Below are 12,755 nucleotides of genomic sequence, written 5' to 3'. Positions count from 1 at the left end.
TAGAGCTTGATCTGTATCGTAAGTGCATTGGGAGCTCACAAGATTGTTTAACTACTGTAACACAGCTTCATAAACCTTTCATTATACTGCCCTCTAGACATCTGAAATAACCTAGTCTAGTCCAGCCACTGGTTCACTGAACAGCCTGAAATTCAAATAAAAAGAAATGCTTTGTACTTGGTACTTTTGCACATTCCTTAGATTTTCTATTGATTCTTCTAGTGGCTTTGTACAGCTTTTCAGGATTGCATTTACAAAATTATAGAAGATTCTACATCCAATGTAATTAATTTGAAAACCTTATTTTAACGCAGCAAAATCTATACTGAAATGAGCATGCTGTCAATAAATATGTAATCAGATTACCCTTGGAATTTCCTGGCTTCTTGAAGCCTTCTTTTTTTAGTAGCTCTGAAGAAGGTTTGCTATTAATAATAGATTAGCAGTGTCATACTGGAAATAGGATTTTAATTTTTCAGGTATTTTTTACTTGTGTTTTCTGTGATCTAATGCTGAAAACGAAATAAGACTCCCATTGCATAAAGGTTTTATGCATTCCAGCTTTTATTATTGGATAACCACTTAACTATACAGTGGGTCATGTTTTAATAGTCTTTATTTAACTTTTTTAAGAGAAAAATACAAATGATTTGTACAAAGATGAGAGAAACAGTGTGATTGTGCTGAAGAATCCTTGAAGTATGTAATTGCTTAGCGGTTTGGTTTTAGTTTTTGTAAAATGAATAGGTGTTTTTACTCCTTGGAGTGGATCAAAATGCTATGCAATGTAGGTCTTTTCCATCTCAAACCCTTCTTCTTTTTTGCTGGGGGTTCAGTGAATTAAAAGCGAAATATTATTGCAGTTCCATTTTGTTATCCCATTTCCCTTATTGTTGGTTTCCTTGACAACCTCTTTTCTGCAAACAGAAATAGGGCACATATTTAAAACCACTTTGCAGATTGAAATCCTTCACTAGCGCCTGTCATTCATCAGCAGGCAATGTGATTCACAAATTAAAGAACAACCTGACAGTAACTTACCACAGTAAGCAGTCAAGATCCTTACTTTGTGTGACAGTCACGACAAACTGAAGACCTCCCGTGGTACCAAATGAAATTCGGCACAATTGGAAACATTTTGCATTGTGCCCTTGAGACGTATCAATACGATGTGAAAAGTTGCAGCAAAGAAATTGAACAAGAAGAAGAAAACCACAGCACTAAGCTCCCAAGCAGACAAGTTGCTCTATAATATTGTATGTACTATGCACTGTTCCTAGATCATGTTTAAAAAGGGCTTATTCAAGTTTATGATGCATATGGTAGATAATGTAAGAATCTAACCAATGAGTTATAGCATAGCGGATAAACAAGGGCTTGTTTCACATGAAATTAGTTGAATCTGAGATTAAAGTCTTCTGACATCACTGATTCCTGTAATCAGAGGTCCATTAAGAAATTCATACCCAGAGACAAGTTGATGTAAAAAGCTTTGCAACTTCTGTAATCTAATTTTGGACTTGTCTGTTAAGTAGTGTTATGAGAGAGAAAAAAAAAAGAAGAAATCAGTTTAAGCTTCCTTTGGGACATCACACATTACATTTCATCATGCATAAGTATTGAACTTCTTTAGGGATTTCAGAGTTGTTTGTTTACACAAAGACAGAAGTTGGTCACGGAAGCTTTTACTGGAAATGGAAACTTTGGTGTTGTTGTTGTTGTTGTTATTATGCTGAATAAATGAGCATCTTTAAACAGACTGATTCAGTCATCTTTAAAATTTAAAACAGAACTTTGAGCAGATTTCTGCAGTACTCCCACTCTTACACATACTGCAAGTCAGGGGTTCCCAAACTTTCTTGGCTCATGTCCCCCCATGACATTAGGCATTCTGGCCTACTGCCCCCCGGAAACTATCTCAGGGGTCCCCAGCTCCAAGATTGGGAACCCCTGCCCTAGGAAAAGATTGAATACAGGAGTTTACTGTATACAAGGTCTCATTCAGATTTCATTTATATTCATGGTTATCTCATCCTGTCTCTGTCAGGTGTGCCAGATTGTCCCCATGCCAGTGAACCACTTTCCTGTTGGCAGCAGCATGACCACCGTCCATCTCTGCTCTGATGGCTCCTACGTCTACTGGATCTGGTCTCCGGCAAGCCTGAATGAAAAAACACCAAAAGGACACTCTGTGTTTATGGATGTCTTTCAACTAACAGTACGTGCAACATGTGGTATTGAGATTGTCTCCAATATACTTTAGTTTGAGGTTATTCACTCGTTCTGCTGTATAGCCACTCCTTGTTAAGATAATCAAATAGAATGTAGGGTGTTTTATTAGTGCCTTACTTATATGACGTCTGTATAATCCTGGGTTTGAGCAAGTGACTAGGCTGTGGTTTACCAATTTAAGTAAACTGATATCATACCGTCAACACAGGATTACATTATATTCACAAGATGGGGGGGTTTAGGGCTATTAAAGTTCTGATTTTTATTTTTAAAAATACAAATCTCTTTTCTATAGACGCAGAATGGTGTCTGTGCAGCAGTCCCGCTTCATGAGCGCATCATTCTGATGAGGAAAGAGGGGGAGTCGTCCAAGTGTCTGAACGAGCTGCTTCTGAGCCGCATGTCCCGCTTCAGAGCCTCCCACTCCGCCACACTGGCTGCGCTCACAGGGTCCACAATCACCAACACGCTCAAGGAGGATCAGTCAGGTAGGGGGCAGTTTAGCCACGCTCGCTTCACAAACAACACATTCAGTTGTGTTCAGATGCCTGCGCTTTCCTTAACGACCCCTGCAGGAAATGAAATTCAATAAAAGGAAGATGGGAATCGGAGCGTCCATCATCATCATTATTATAGAAACTGTAGATCTTTCATTTTGTAACCAAGCTTAATGGATGTATATATATCTCCTGTTAAGCCATTTTCAATCAGACACCAGTGGTAACTATGGTAACTATTAAATTCCTTTGTGAACCTTAATGTACTTTGCTATATTGGCAAAGCTGGAACTACGGATGATTAAGTGCTATGTATAATTTAAAAGTATGCCTGTCTTTGACAGCAAGTAAGAGAGCGAAGCTAGGGATGGAATTGTAGGTTTTAAAGTATTTGATACATGTTAATAACATATGCTTGGTTTCATGCAAGCCCCACTTCTAAGGAAGTCATAGTGGGTGATTAACAAAATATTTGCAGGATAAGAGCCAGGATCGAGCACTGGAATCTGGGATAAGCCTAACCTATCCGCAGGTGTTAACTCCTAACTAGGCACAGAGTGTAAAAAAGCTAATAACAGGGAGATTCTTGAATTTGAGACCCAACCTTTTTGTAAATACATACTATATATGCATTTTAAATATTACTTTGTAATTACAGATGTGTTAGGTTGCAATGTAGAATATCAATCAATCAGTCCTTATTTTATATAGCGCCTTTCATAGTGGACCACCATCACAAAGTGCTTTACAAGATGCAGTAACAACAAGAAAATCCATTATACTTTAAATACAGAGAAATGCATAATACATGATATACGGTAAAAAAAAAAAAATGCATAATACATTAAATACAGTGGAAAGTGCATAATGCATGATAGTAGCATAATACATGAAATAGTACATTAAATACAGTGGAAGAATAAACCTGGTCCAGCTATTGGCTGGGAGTTCCCAGATGAACAGTATATTGTTTACATGGTGTCTAAGAGGATTATCCCTTTATCCACTGAAAGGATAAATCATAATTTCAGAATCCCAGCAAGCTGATTTTAAAGTGACTGTAATCTGCAGTGCTGATCTTATTTCTCTTGAAAAAAAGTACTGCACTTAAATCATTTCACTTATCATTTATTTTTAATAATCCGAATTGTTGCATGCCTACCTGGGTATTACCCTAGTGACCTGAATTATTTGCTGTGCTGCTTCGTAAAGGGGACTTTAGTACTGTAAACCTGCCGCAAGGCCGTACTCTGAATAAGTAAATAATTAAAATGCAGTGATTTGAGACTGTAGACAATTATATGAGGAAGACGATCCTCCCCAGCTCATCCAAGGCTAATCAAATGAGCCAAGGTAATCAAATGTAATCAAGTAAAGGACATTTCATTAAAACATTAATACCTGGATAGCGCTCTAGCTGCTCCTTTGTTGTAAAGTAAGCATTTCAGTGACTCTCCTGATTTAATATTTCATTTCTCCAGCGGTCAACACAAGCTGTGGAATACCCCTGAAGACATTGCGCAGGACCCCAATGTACACCTGCGGAACGTACCTGGTCATGCTGGTGTCACCTCCAGGGGTGTCGGGGAGTTCTGCCACACGCTCACTGTTTGGGGGTGCCAGTGGGTTGTCATCTCTGAAAAGTTAGTGAGTCTATTTAGGGGGGAAATCCATGAACCTGGGAAAAGGAAGTAAAGGGCATACATGGATATGATTTGACAAGCGTTTCGTGTTTAAAAGTGTTGTGCCGTGTGCTGCTTTTGAAGATGGAGGAATATTGGCAAAACATGGATTGCTGCTTATAAAAAGGGCTGGCATGATGAACAAGAAAATTATGTAAGCAGTATGTAAGATAAGGTCCTGTACTGATATTTTAAAAAAATATAAAATGATCACACAACTTTTAAAACCACAATAGAAAATAAAAGCTATTGCAGTAAATCAGTAAGTTTATAAGTAGTTGCTTTACTCTTTTTGTTCCTGTTCAAGAATAAATTCATTTAAAAAAACATCTGTGTGCGGTGACCTTTACTAAGTTATATTAACTAAAAGTCACTGCATTCATTAGTTCTATATAAATGAGTGCTGTACAGTGCTCTAACGCTGTCCTATCTCCCTTCAGTCCTGGCCTCTAGCCTGGTGTTTAACATTTCTGATGGACAGTTCACCAGCCGCGCTGACCTCATAGACGCCACTGGGAGCTCTCTTGGCCGTGGTGCTGTGGTTCCAGGACTTGGTAAGACATGCAATCTGCAGATGAAGATGTCTTAAAACTAAGAGCCCCGCACAAAAATACATTTTTGCCAGACTAATTTGTTGCACCAGTGTGCTGCTTTCGAACACTGTTTTACATCAGCAATTTCTGTCGATGCAGCTAATGCAAATGTTAATATAAGATGAACTCCAAACTTTAAGGCAATGATGGGTTTTGATCAAGGTCAGCACACACACAAAGGAAAAGTCTCTTCTCACCAGCATTTTCTTATTTGTGCTTCCATATTCCCATGCTGCAGGTGCCTGCTACGATACCATGAACAACCTGATCTGGACGTGTTCGAATGACTATATGGATCAATGGTGTAACCCAGGAAACCAGGCTTTCCACCATGTCTGCCAGCGGCTGGGTGTCAGCCACATCATCACAGAACCTCAAGGTGACCTAGAAGGGATTGCTTAGTAAATTATTTTCCTCCTAGTCACTTTATAATGCAGTAGAAAGGCTTATGCCAGCCAAATGTTTTGCTCAAGGCCATAAACTCTATAGAATGTATTTACAGAACCCTTTTTTCTTAACCTTTGTATCTTTAATCCTGCAGTAGAGACAGTTGCCACCACTGATGTGATTAACCAGTTACTGCACCACGTGGGAGCCATGTGTATCCACCAGCTGAACATCCTGGCTGCCAGCAGAAACGTACCAATCAGCAGCTTTCTGGGAAAGCAGCACCCAATAGAGGCACAGCATTTCAGCAGCATCTGTGACATCATGGAGAAGGCCATGGTCAACAAGGACACATGCATTATCCGCTGTATTCTTGTAGTCTTTCAGGTATGTACAATAGTTGCTTTAAGCACAAAGATGCACTTTTCCTTGTATACTGTGTTTTGCATCGGAGTGTTTGAGTATAGCCGTTTTTTTAAATGTTCAGTAACTAATATTAAGACACAGTTTTTTTTATTGTAAATTGAACTGCTTCCCAAACCTGTAGGCACGTTTTATGGTTAAATTGATCGTGATTTCCTGGATGACATTTGCCCTGCTTTCATGATTACAGTATGATATCATGATTCCCTGAAATGCACTGTAGAGACATCATTTTCCATCACTGATGGTCTCGCTGGCATTAAAATTAAGGCTGTAAACCATGGTGTGTACACTGAGCTACTGTATCACTGTCTTCTATGACCAGCTAGGAAGGTTAATATGTAAAGTTAAAGACGAAGTGCAAAGGAAAGCACTTAACCATTCAAGTGAATGTGATCTACTGAATAAATCTGCTTGGCTGTTACAGAAATAGTGTCTCCTTAAAGAGAGCATTACCAACATTGTAACCACTTAAGTATGCCTGTATTTATTATTGTGGTGGATTCCCTTTTAGTTTTTGTACTGACTGTTGCATACATGCATTTAAGTGCTAGATAAACTGGAAATAGTACAGGGGTTACAGAAGAGATTTTCTCATTTTAAACAAACTTTGCCAGTAAAGCAATCCTCAGCTTGCTTTTATCCTTTTTATTGCACGCATTCTAAACGACAAATTTCCCCAACTTAAATGTTTGTCTTCAGCTAGCTTAAGGGTGTCATTGATTTAAAGGACTGACCTTTTATTGCCTCTGTTGTCTGCTTCATCCTTCATGGGGTTTACTCTCTTTCAAGGTGGTGTTCACATTTTTCTTTAACCCTCAAACGGAGCGGAATCGAGAGACTGTGCGCCGCTCGGGTCTTCTACTCTGGCAGTTGTTGATGGCACCAGTCGACCAGATCGGCGCTGAAATCCAAAAGGAGGTCTGCCTAGCAATCAGGTACTTCAGACAGGTTCACACCTTGCACATGATCTAAACATTCATGTGTGGTGTATTTCCGTCACTTACCTTACATGTGGTCTTATTATGGGAACCAGAGCAAGTTTGCGTATTAACAGGTTTTATTAATGCTCACGTTTAAACAATATGTCTAATATAGACCTATACAGACCTTTTTGGACTGGTTCATTTTTACAACTGCAAAATATGTTTCTTCTTTCTTGAAGCTCTGGATTAAACACATTGTATCCAGGGGAGGCAGAATTTAACAACTTGCTCAAATTGGTCTTGACGGAAGGTAAGAACGTCCACAAAATGTCAGTTTAATGCAAATGGAAAGTTCACCCTACATTTTGGGGCCATTTTTATAGGGATATTAATCTACAGATATTTGTGCTGCTAGTTTTTCAGAAGGTAACCATGCAGTTCAAAAAGCAACTCAAAATCAATACTATAATACCCTGTGGTAATCCAGGCTGCAGGTTTTTTTGGGGTGGGGTTGGGAATGGTAGAAGTTATCCATGGCAGCGTCTTGTGTTGGTAAGCGAAGCACACATCAGGTTTATAGAAGCTGTGTTACGCTTCATCACAACTGTCACTTTGAGTTTTCTGGCCTGATAGCTTTGTGTACATATATTTTTTTATCAAATCAAAACACTTCAGTGCTGCTTTAGTCAGATTTGATTAGTTTTAAAAAGGTCAGCATCCCTATCATGCTGTTTCTTAATAGGCTTGTGCGAAAGCACAAATAACTGGTTCATGTTTTTGCCCTTGTAGACCTTGAAAAGCTTTAACTTTATAGTTACAGCTGGTCACAAGACACAGCTGGCGTCTTGGATCTTAGTGTAGTAAAAATGCTAAATGTTCCTTTAATTTATTATTTGGATTGTGAAAGTCATAACTACCTAGAAACGTTCAAACAAGCATTTTGGAGAAATGCTAAGGACCTTGAAAATACTGATTTTAAAAAAATGCCATTTGTAGGAGAGAGAAACACTGGTTTGTCTCGGCTCCGAGATGTTATCCTGACTAACCTAGCCGATCAGCTACAGAACAACCGGTTTGGAAGTGAAGAAGATGAACACTATAGGTAAACAAAACTAGCCACATTAATCACACTTGTCTTGATGAAGGCGTATCCCAAAATGTCACTGCATAAGAAATTCTTTAGGGTGAAGCAGTATGCAGTTAATTAAATAGACTTTCTAATATATGTTGCTATTTATACAAAAGTCTGTTTTGAAAAAAAAAGATATATAAGTATCAGTTATGAATGTCTTCTTATAGTGAACACATTTGTTTTTTTGACCTGTTTCACACTTCTGTCGCAGGCTGAACGATGAGCTGCTTCACTATATCCTGAAGACCGTGGTTCGAGAATCCTGTATCCTTATCACCAAGTGCCAAACAGTCACGAAGGATGACTTTCAAAAGCTTCTCTCCACAGTGCCAGTGAGTACTTTAGTCTTGGCAGGGTGGGCAGTATAGTTGCTATTGGGTGTTCTGTGGCGTTGTTGTATTTATTCAGTAAATTTCAGTGAACTAAAGATCCAGTGCTAGTGATGAGAAAATGTATCCAGGAAGTAGTAAAAGCTGTGTCTGATTACTTTTATTTAAGCTGGTTTTTCTTTTTTTTCTGATAACAATTCTCACTGTTTCACACCTTTTGTTGAAGTTATCCTCACTACAGCAATCCTCTCTGACAGCATGCATCCACACTAGAGTAGAAATACAATCCCATTCAGCCATTGTCTGCCAGTGTTTATGGTGAATCACTTTTGAGCTGCAGTATGTTGACAGGCTATAAAATACCCCACCTACTGCTGGAAACAAAGCACTGCAACAAATCTGCTGCAATACATTTCCTGCAGTACAGTGAAAGGGGCGCCTCCAGTCCTCTGTCTTCATTTGACAGGCACTGACTTGTAATCCACACGCACACACCACAGAGCGTATTCTACCCTCCAGGAACTAGTGCAATCATGACAGCTGTCAGTGAGTCAAGGGAATCATTTGGATACAATCCTGGCAAATTAAAATAGGAGATTAAGAGTTCCATTTCATTTCACTTGCAGCATTTAAAGAGGACAAACATTTACTATTTAAAAAAAAAAAGCTGATGAAATTTCTTGTCTTGTCAGTGGCTCTTGTCAAACGATGGCAACCCTAACCATATTGTATGTGAGCTAGCTAACCATTCTATACCCATGCCGTCCAGTCATTCCCTTTGCACCAGTGGCTATGCCCACATTGACCTGTGCTGCTGGCCGCGTCTATCTTCTAGGTTGCCTCACCTAGCCTGAGATACCTCATGGCAGTCCAGAACCACCTTCTGAGCAACACGGTTCTGATCAAACCCGACGAGCATGATGACAGTGACAGCTCCCTGCAGGGGGAAACATTGAAGGTACAGGTAAACATCAGCTTTAATTCTGATTCTGCTGTCCGTCTGTCTCTCGTGTGTGCAGAGTACATGTGCTGGTGGCACTGGAAGACTGACCCTTTTAGAAATGTTACTTTCATTTTTGGGGCTCTTTCTAAATGCTGTTTTGAAGTAAAAGCAGTAAAAAAATCTGCTGGCTTTGTGTGAGCCACTCAGCTGCTGTCTCTTCTCTGCTTAGTTGGTCTGACTTGCATGCTGTTATATACTATATTGTTTTTATATTTGATGAACCAGAGAGATAGAAAAGAGAAAACACTTAGACTGTTAATAATTGTACATTTGCTTTCACGTACTATAAAGTATATTTCTGTCTACTTTGTACTGCGTAGAACAGCTAGGTTTTTCCCTTTTATTGGATTGTCTGCCGTTAACTGCAAGGTTACACAGTGTAGCTAGAAGTCTGTCTGGGTTTAATACAGCAGTATACACCTTTTATAGAACATTAACCTGTAAAAATGAATCGTGAACAATATATAGTGAGGCAAACATACAAAAAACCTGTCTTGCTGTCTTGTGTGCAACGTGGTTTCTGTTCTTGTGTCTAGGAGCTGCAGACTAGCATCTTATCGCTTGCTACCAAAATCCTGGTGGGATGTGATGAGGTTTTGGAAACACTCCAGCAGGTCACCATTGCTATTATAAACAGTGACATATCGGACAGGGAGAACAGGTGAGTGGGGCTAAAGAGCCTGGCAAGCAAAATACTGATAGTATTAATTTTGGTCTCCTGTTAGGGATGAATATCCACGGTGATTGGGGATAGAGTGGAGACGGTAGGACTAGTGAAGATCGTGGCAACAGCTTGTCCGATATTTGATGGCTAATATTCATGGACATTTTCTGAGCTGCTAATCTACATGCTGTTGATGTTGCATGGCACTCACACCTGTAATGATGAGGGATATTTGTTTTAATTTGTTAAGATTTGTTTTGTTTTTAAAGATTAAAAGGCTTGGAACAGGTGACCAAGGCCACCATTCTGGGTCACCTCCTGCCTGTTTTGCTGACGTCACTGATGCATCCCAACCTGCAGACCCTCATCCTGGCAGATGCACTCATGCCACAGCTTGTACAGCTAGTGCTCTATACCAGCCAGGTAAGTTCTCTGTGCTGACCAGTTATCCCTACAACAAGAAGATATGGGGAAAAACTGCCAAATATAACACTTGAGTAGCCTCCAAAGGCCTGCAAGCTCCAGTGTTTGGCTGCTGCAGTAGTTATGTTACATTTACACAAGCATTGCCCAAGGATGGAAACAAGACTCCCATTGCATAGCAGATCCATTCTTGGTTTAATAAGGCTCACTTGAGTTTGTTACCTGTACACTATAGCTAATCAAGCATCTATTAAAACCTGGAATGGGTGAAACTGCTATGCCATAGGAGTCTTATTTCCAACCCTGTACAGTGGGTTGCATTTTGTGCCCCACTAGATCTTTCTAGATTTTGTGTTTTGGTTTTGCAATGTATTTTAGGAAAGCAAGTTGCATGAAGCCTCATCTGTATGGTATGCCAGTCTCTCTCTCTCGCTCTCTCGCTCTTTCTCCAACTTAACTAAACTTATATATATATAATAGTTCAGGGTTTATATCTGCAATTATGAGTTGTTCTGGTTGTTCCAACTTTCCTTTTCTTATATCTGGTTCCAGACTGCCCTACTGCTGAAGACTCAGTCTCCTGTCTTCTCTGACACAGCTGACCTGCCCTGGGGAAGTGCTGAGAAGGTCAACCTTCTTTCCTCGGCTGAGAGGTAATGGGCTCTCGGGCCACATGGTCAATGGGGAGAATCATTCTGTCCATCACATGAATGATCCACTCTAGCGTGCATGCTTGCTGTCTTGTAAAAACGTGGAAGGAGGATGTCTGATCTGTATTATTTATAATAGTCATCATAATTATATCTTTATTCTACAAATCTGGTTAGTCATTGCAATAACCTGGGTTGTGAGAGTGATTTCAATACGGTGGTTATGTAATCAATTGAAATTCTGTTTCATTTGTCCTCTCAGTTTCCGAAGCCTGGAGGAAAGGGAGGAGCCTGGCTTCCTCACAGGCCTAAAGATCCCTGCACCCTGGGCTGCTGGGAAGACAGTGGAGACAGTCCACCCAGTCAGGGACAACTATAAATTCAAAGATACGGTGCACATCCCCGGAGCTCGCTGCCTCTACCTGAGGTTCGACCCCCGCTGTTCATCACAGTACGACTACGATAAGGTGAGTGTGATGGTTCACGTCCCATCCCTTATAAAAATAACACTTTTAACAAGTGAACGTGTTTTAAAGGAATTGTGGAGTAAAGCGGGACTGTTTCTTAAGAATGCAATGAAAATAATAATACTGTATATTGTGTTTTATTTAAATGCATACGAATTGTTTTACATCAGCAATTGCATAAAGTATATATATATATATAAAGTAATGACTTACCTGTGGGGTTGTAGGTGGCCGCGGGTGGATTCCAGGATAGAAAAAAAAAGAAAGACAAACAGAAATAAAGTTAGGTTAAAGCGGTGCTGAATGCTCAGAGCGAGTTTCCCGGTGAAGGTGCACATTCACAGAGAAATGCGTAGTTTGTTATTCCTAAATTGTCTAAACCAGTAAAACCTAAATTTTAAATTGGAGATTAAGAGCAAATACTTACTTACTTGTTTGTTTGTAAATGGTGTTTGTTAGCATCAGTGTGGTGCATGGGCGTCGCCATGTTTGTGTGAGTCGAGCAGTACAATGAGGCACCATGTTTGTGAGGGGCAGATGATACCTCGTTTCTACCGTAAAGCCTGCTTGCAACGCGCAAGGCAAATTAAAGGATACCGGTGTGTAATTGAAGGGCAGACCATGCCATGATTAAAGTAAGGGGTGTTGTGATTTAAATAAAAATAAAATTATACATTTTATATTAAAATAATTCTAGGTAGAATTGATATTAAACCTAGTGATTTTTATATAACTTGGTGATATAGTTATATAATAGTAGTTTTAATGATATATAAATGGATTCTAAAGTTAATTAAAGTTAAATTTTTGGTTTCTTCTAAGGGGAGGAGTGAAGGGTTTAGAGAGAGATGGGTGCTGCATGAGTGTCCTGGCTATACAAAGTAATATATCTCTTTACTGTTTTACTGCTAAAAACAGTTTTTTTTATTTTATTTTGTAAAAAGTTATTTTTTTTTCTTTGAAATTTTGTTTTGATATGCTTTTGTTCAGTTCAGTTCTTGGATCATTTAAAAAATAAAGAGGGAAAAAAAAGAAAGTTTGCAATGAAGTCTTCTGTTGTCTGTGTGCTTCCCTGCAATACCATCTTTGGCCACTTGGCACATCCTAACAGTGAGCACCGTCCAAAACTGTACTGCAGTCAGGACTCGCGAATCACTGTCTATTGAAAACACATTCTTGTCACTTGTGCATCCAAAACCAAGCACTAGAGATATTATATACAATTAAACGACAATTATATATATATTTAACTTGAGGTTTTTAATCTTGGAGATTTGCATTGCAAGATAGTCCCGGAAAGAGGACTGTAGTGTAGTAAAATATGTAATAGAGTATATCTAATTCATA

At 39.3% G+C, this 12,755-nt stretch overlaps 1 protein-coding gene across 6 annotated transcripts in view; it reads left to right on the top strand.

The window, feature by feature from the left end:
• The window catches only part of LOC117428384 (probable E3 ubiquitin-protein ligase HECTD4), a 64,339-nt gene that overhangs the window by 22,312 nt on the left and 29,272 nt on the right, over window positions 1-12,755 (top strand). For 4 of the 6 annotated variants that reach the window (XM_058994711.1, XM_058994709.1, XM_058994710.1 and 1 more), the window contains exons 7-21: window positions 2,048-2,218; window positions 2,528-2,720; window positions 4,211-4,372; window positions 4,852-4,965; window positions 5,243-5,383; window positions 5,546-5,778; window positions 6,607-6,752; window positions 6,980-7,050; window positions 7,737-7,842; window positions 8,084-8,204; window positions 9,037-9,165; window positions 9,741-9,865; window positions 10,138-10,291; window positions 10,844-10,944; window positions 11,204-11,408. In XM_058994711.1, coding sequence (XP_058850694.1) covers window positions 2,048-2,218; window positions 2,528-2,720; window positions 4,211-4,372; window positions 4,852-4,965; window positions 5,243-5,383; window positions 5,546-5,778; window positions 6,607-6,752; window positions 6,980-7,050; window positions 7,737-7,842; window positions 8,084-8,204; window positions 9,037-9,165; window positions 9,741-9,865; window positions 10,138-10,291; window positions 10,844-10,944; window positions 11,204-11,408 — 2,172 coding nt within the window. The remainder of the gene's footprint in view (window positions 1-2,047; window positions 2,219-2,527; window positions 2,721-4,210; window positions 4,373-4,851; window positions 4,966-5,242; window positions 5,384-5,545; window positions 5,779-6,606; window positions 6,753-6,979; window positions 7,051-7,736; window positions 7,843-8,083; window positions 8,205-9,036; window positions 9,166-9,740; window positions 9,866-10,137; window positions 10,292-10,843; window positions 10,945-11,203; window positions 11,409-12,755) is intronic. The other 2 variants (XM_058994712.1, XM_058994708.1) reach the window with 1 other exon arrangement.

The sequence above is a fragment of the Acipenser ruthenus genome, chromosome 21 (assembly GCF_902713425.1).
Source record: "Acipenser ruthenus chromosome 21, fAciRut3.2 maternal haplotype, whole genome shotgun sequence".
NCBI lineage: Eukaryota > Metazoa > Chordata > Actinopteri > Acipenseriformes > Acipenseridae > Acipenser > Acipenser ruthenus.
Note: the sequence above shows the minus strand (reverse complement) of the source record. Positions and strands in the feature narration are given on the sequence as shown.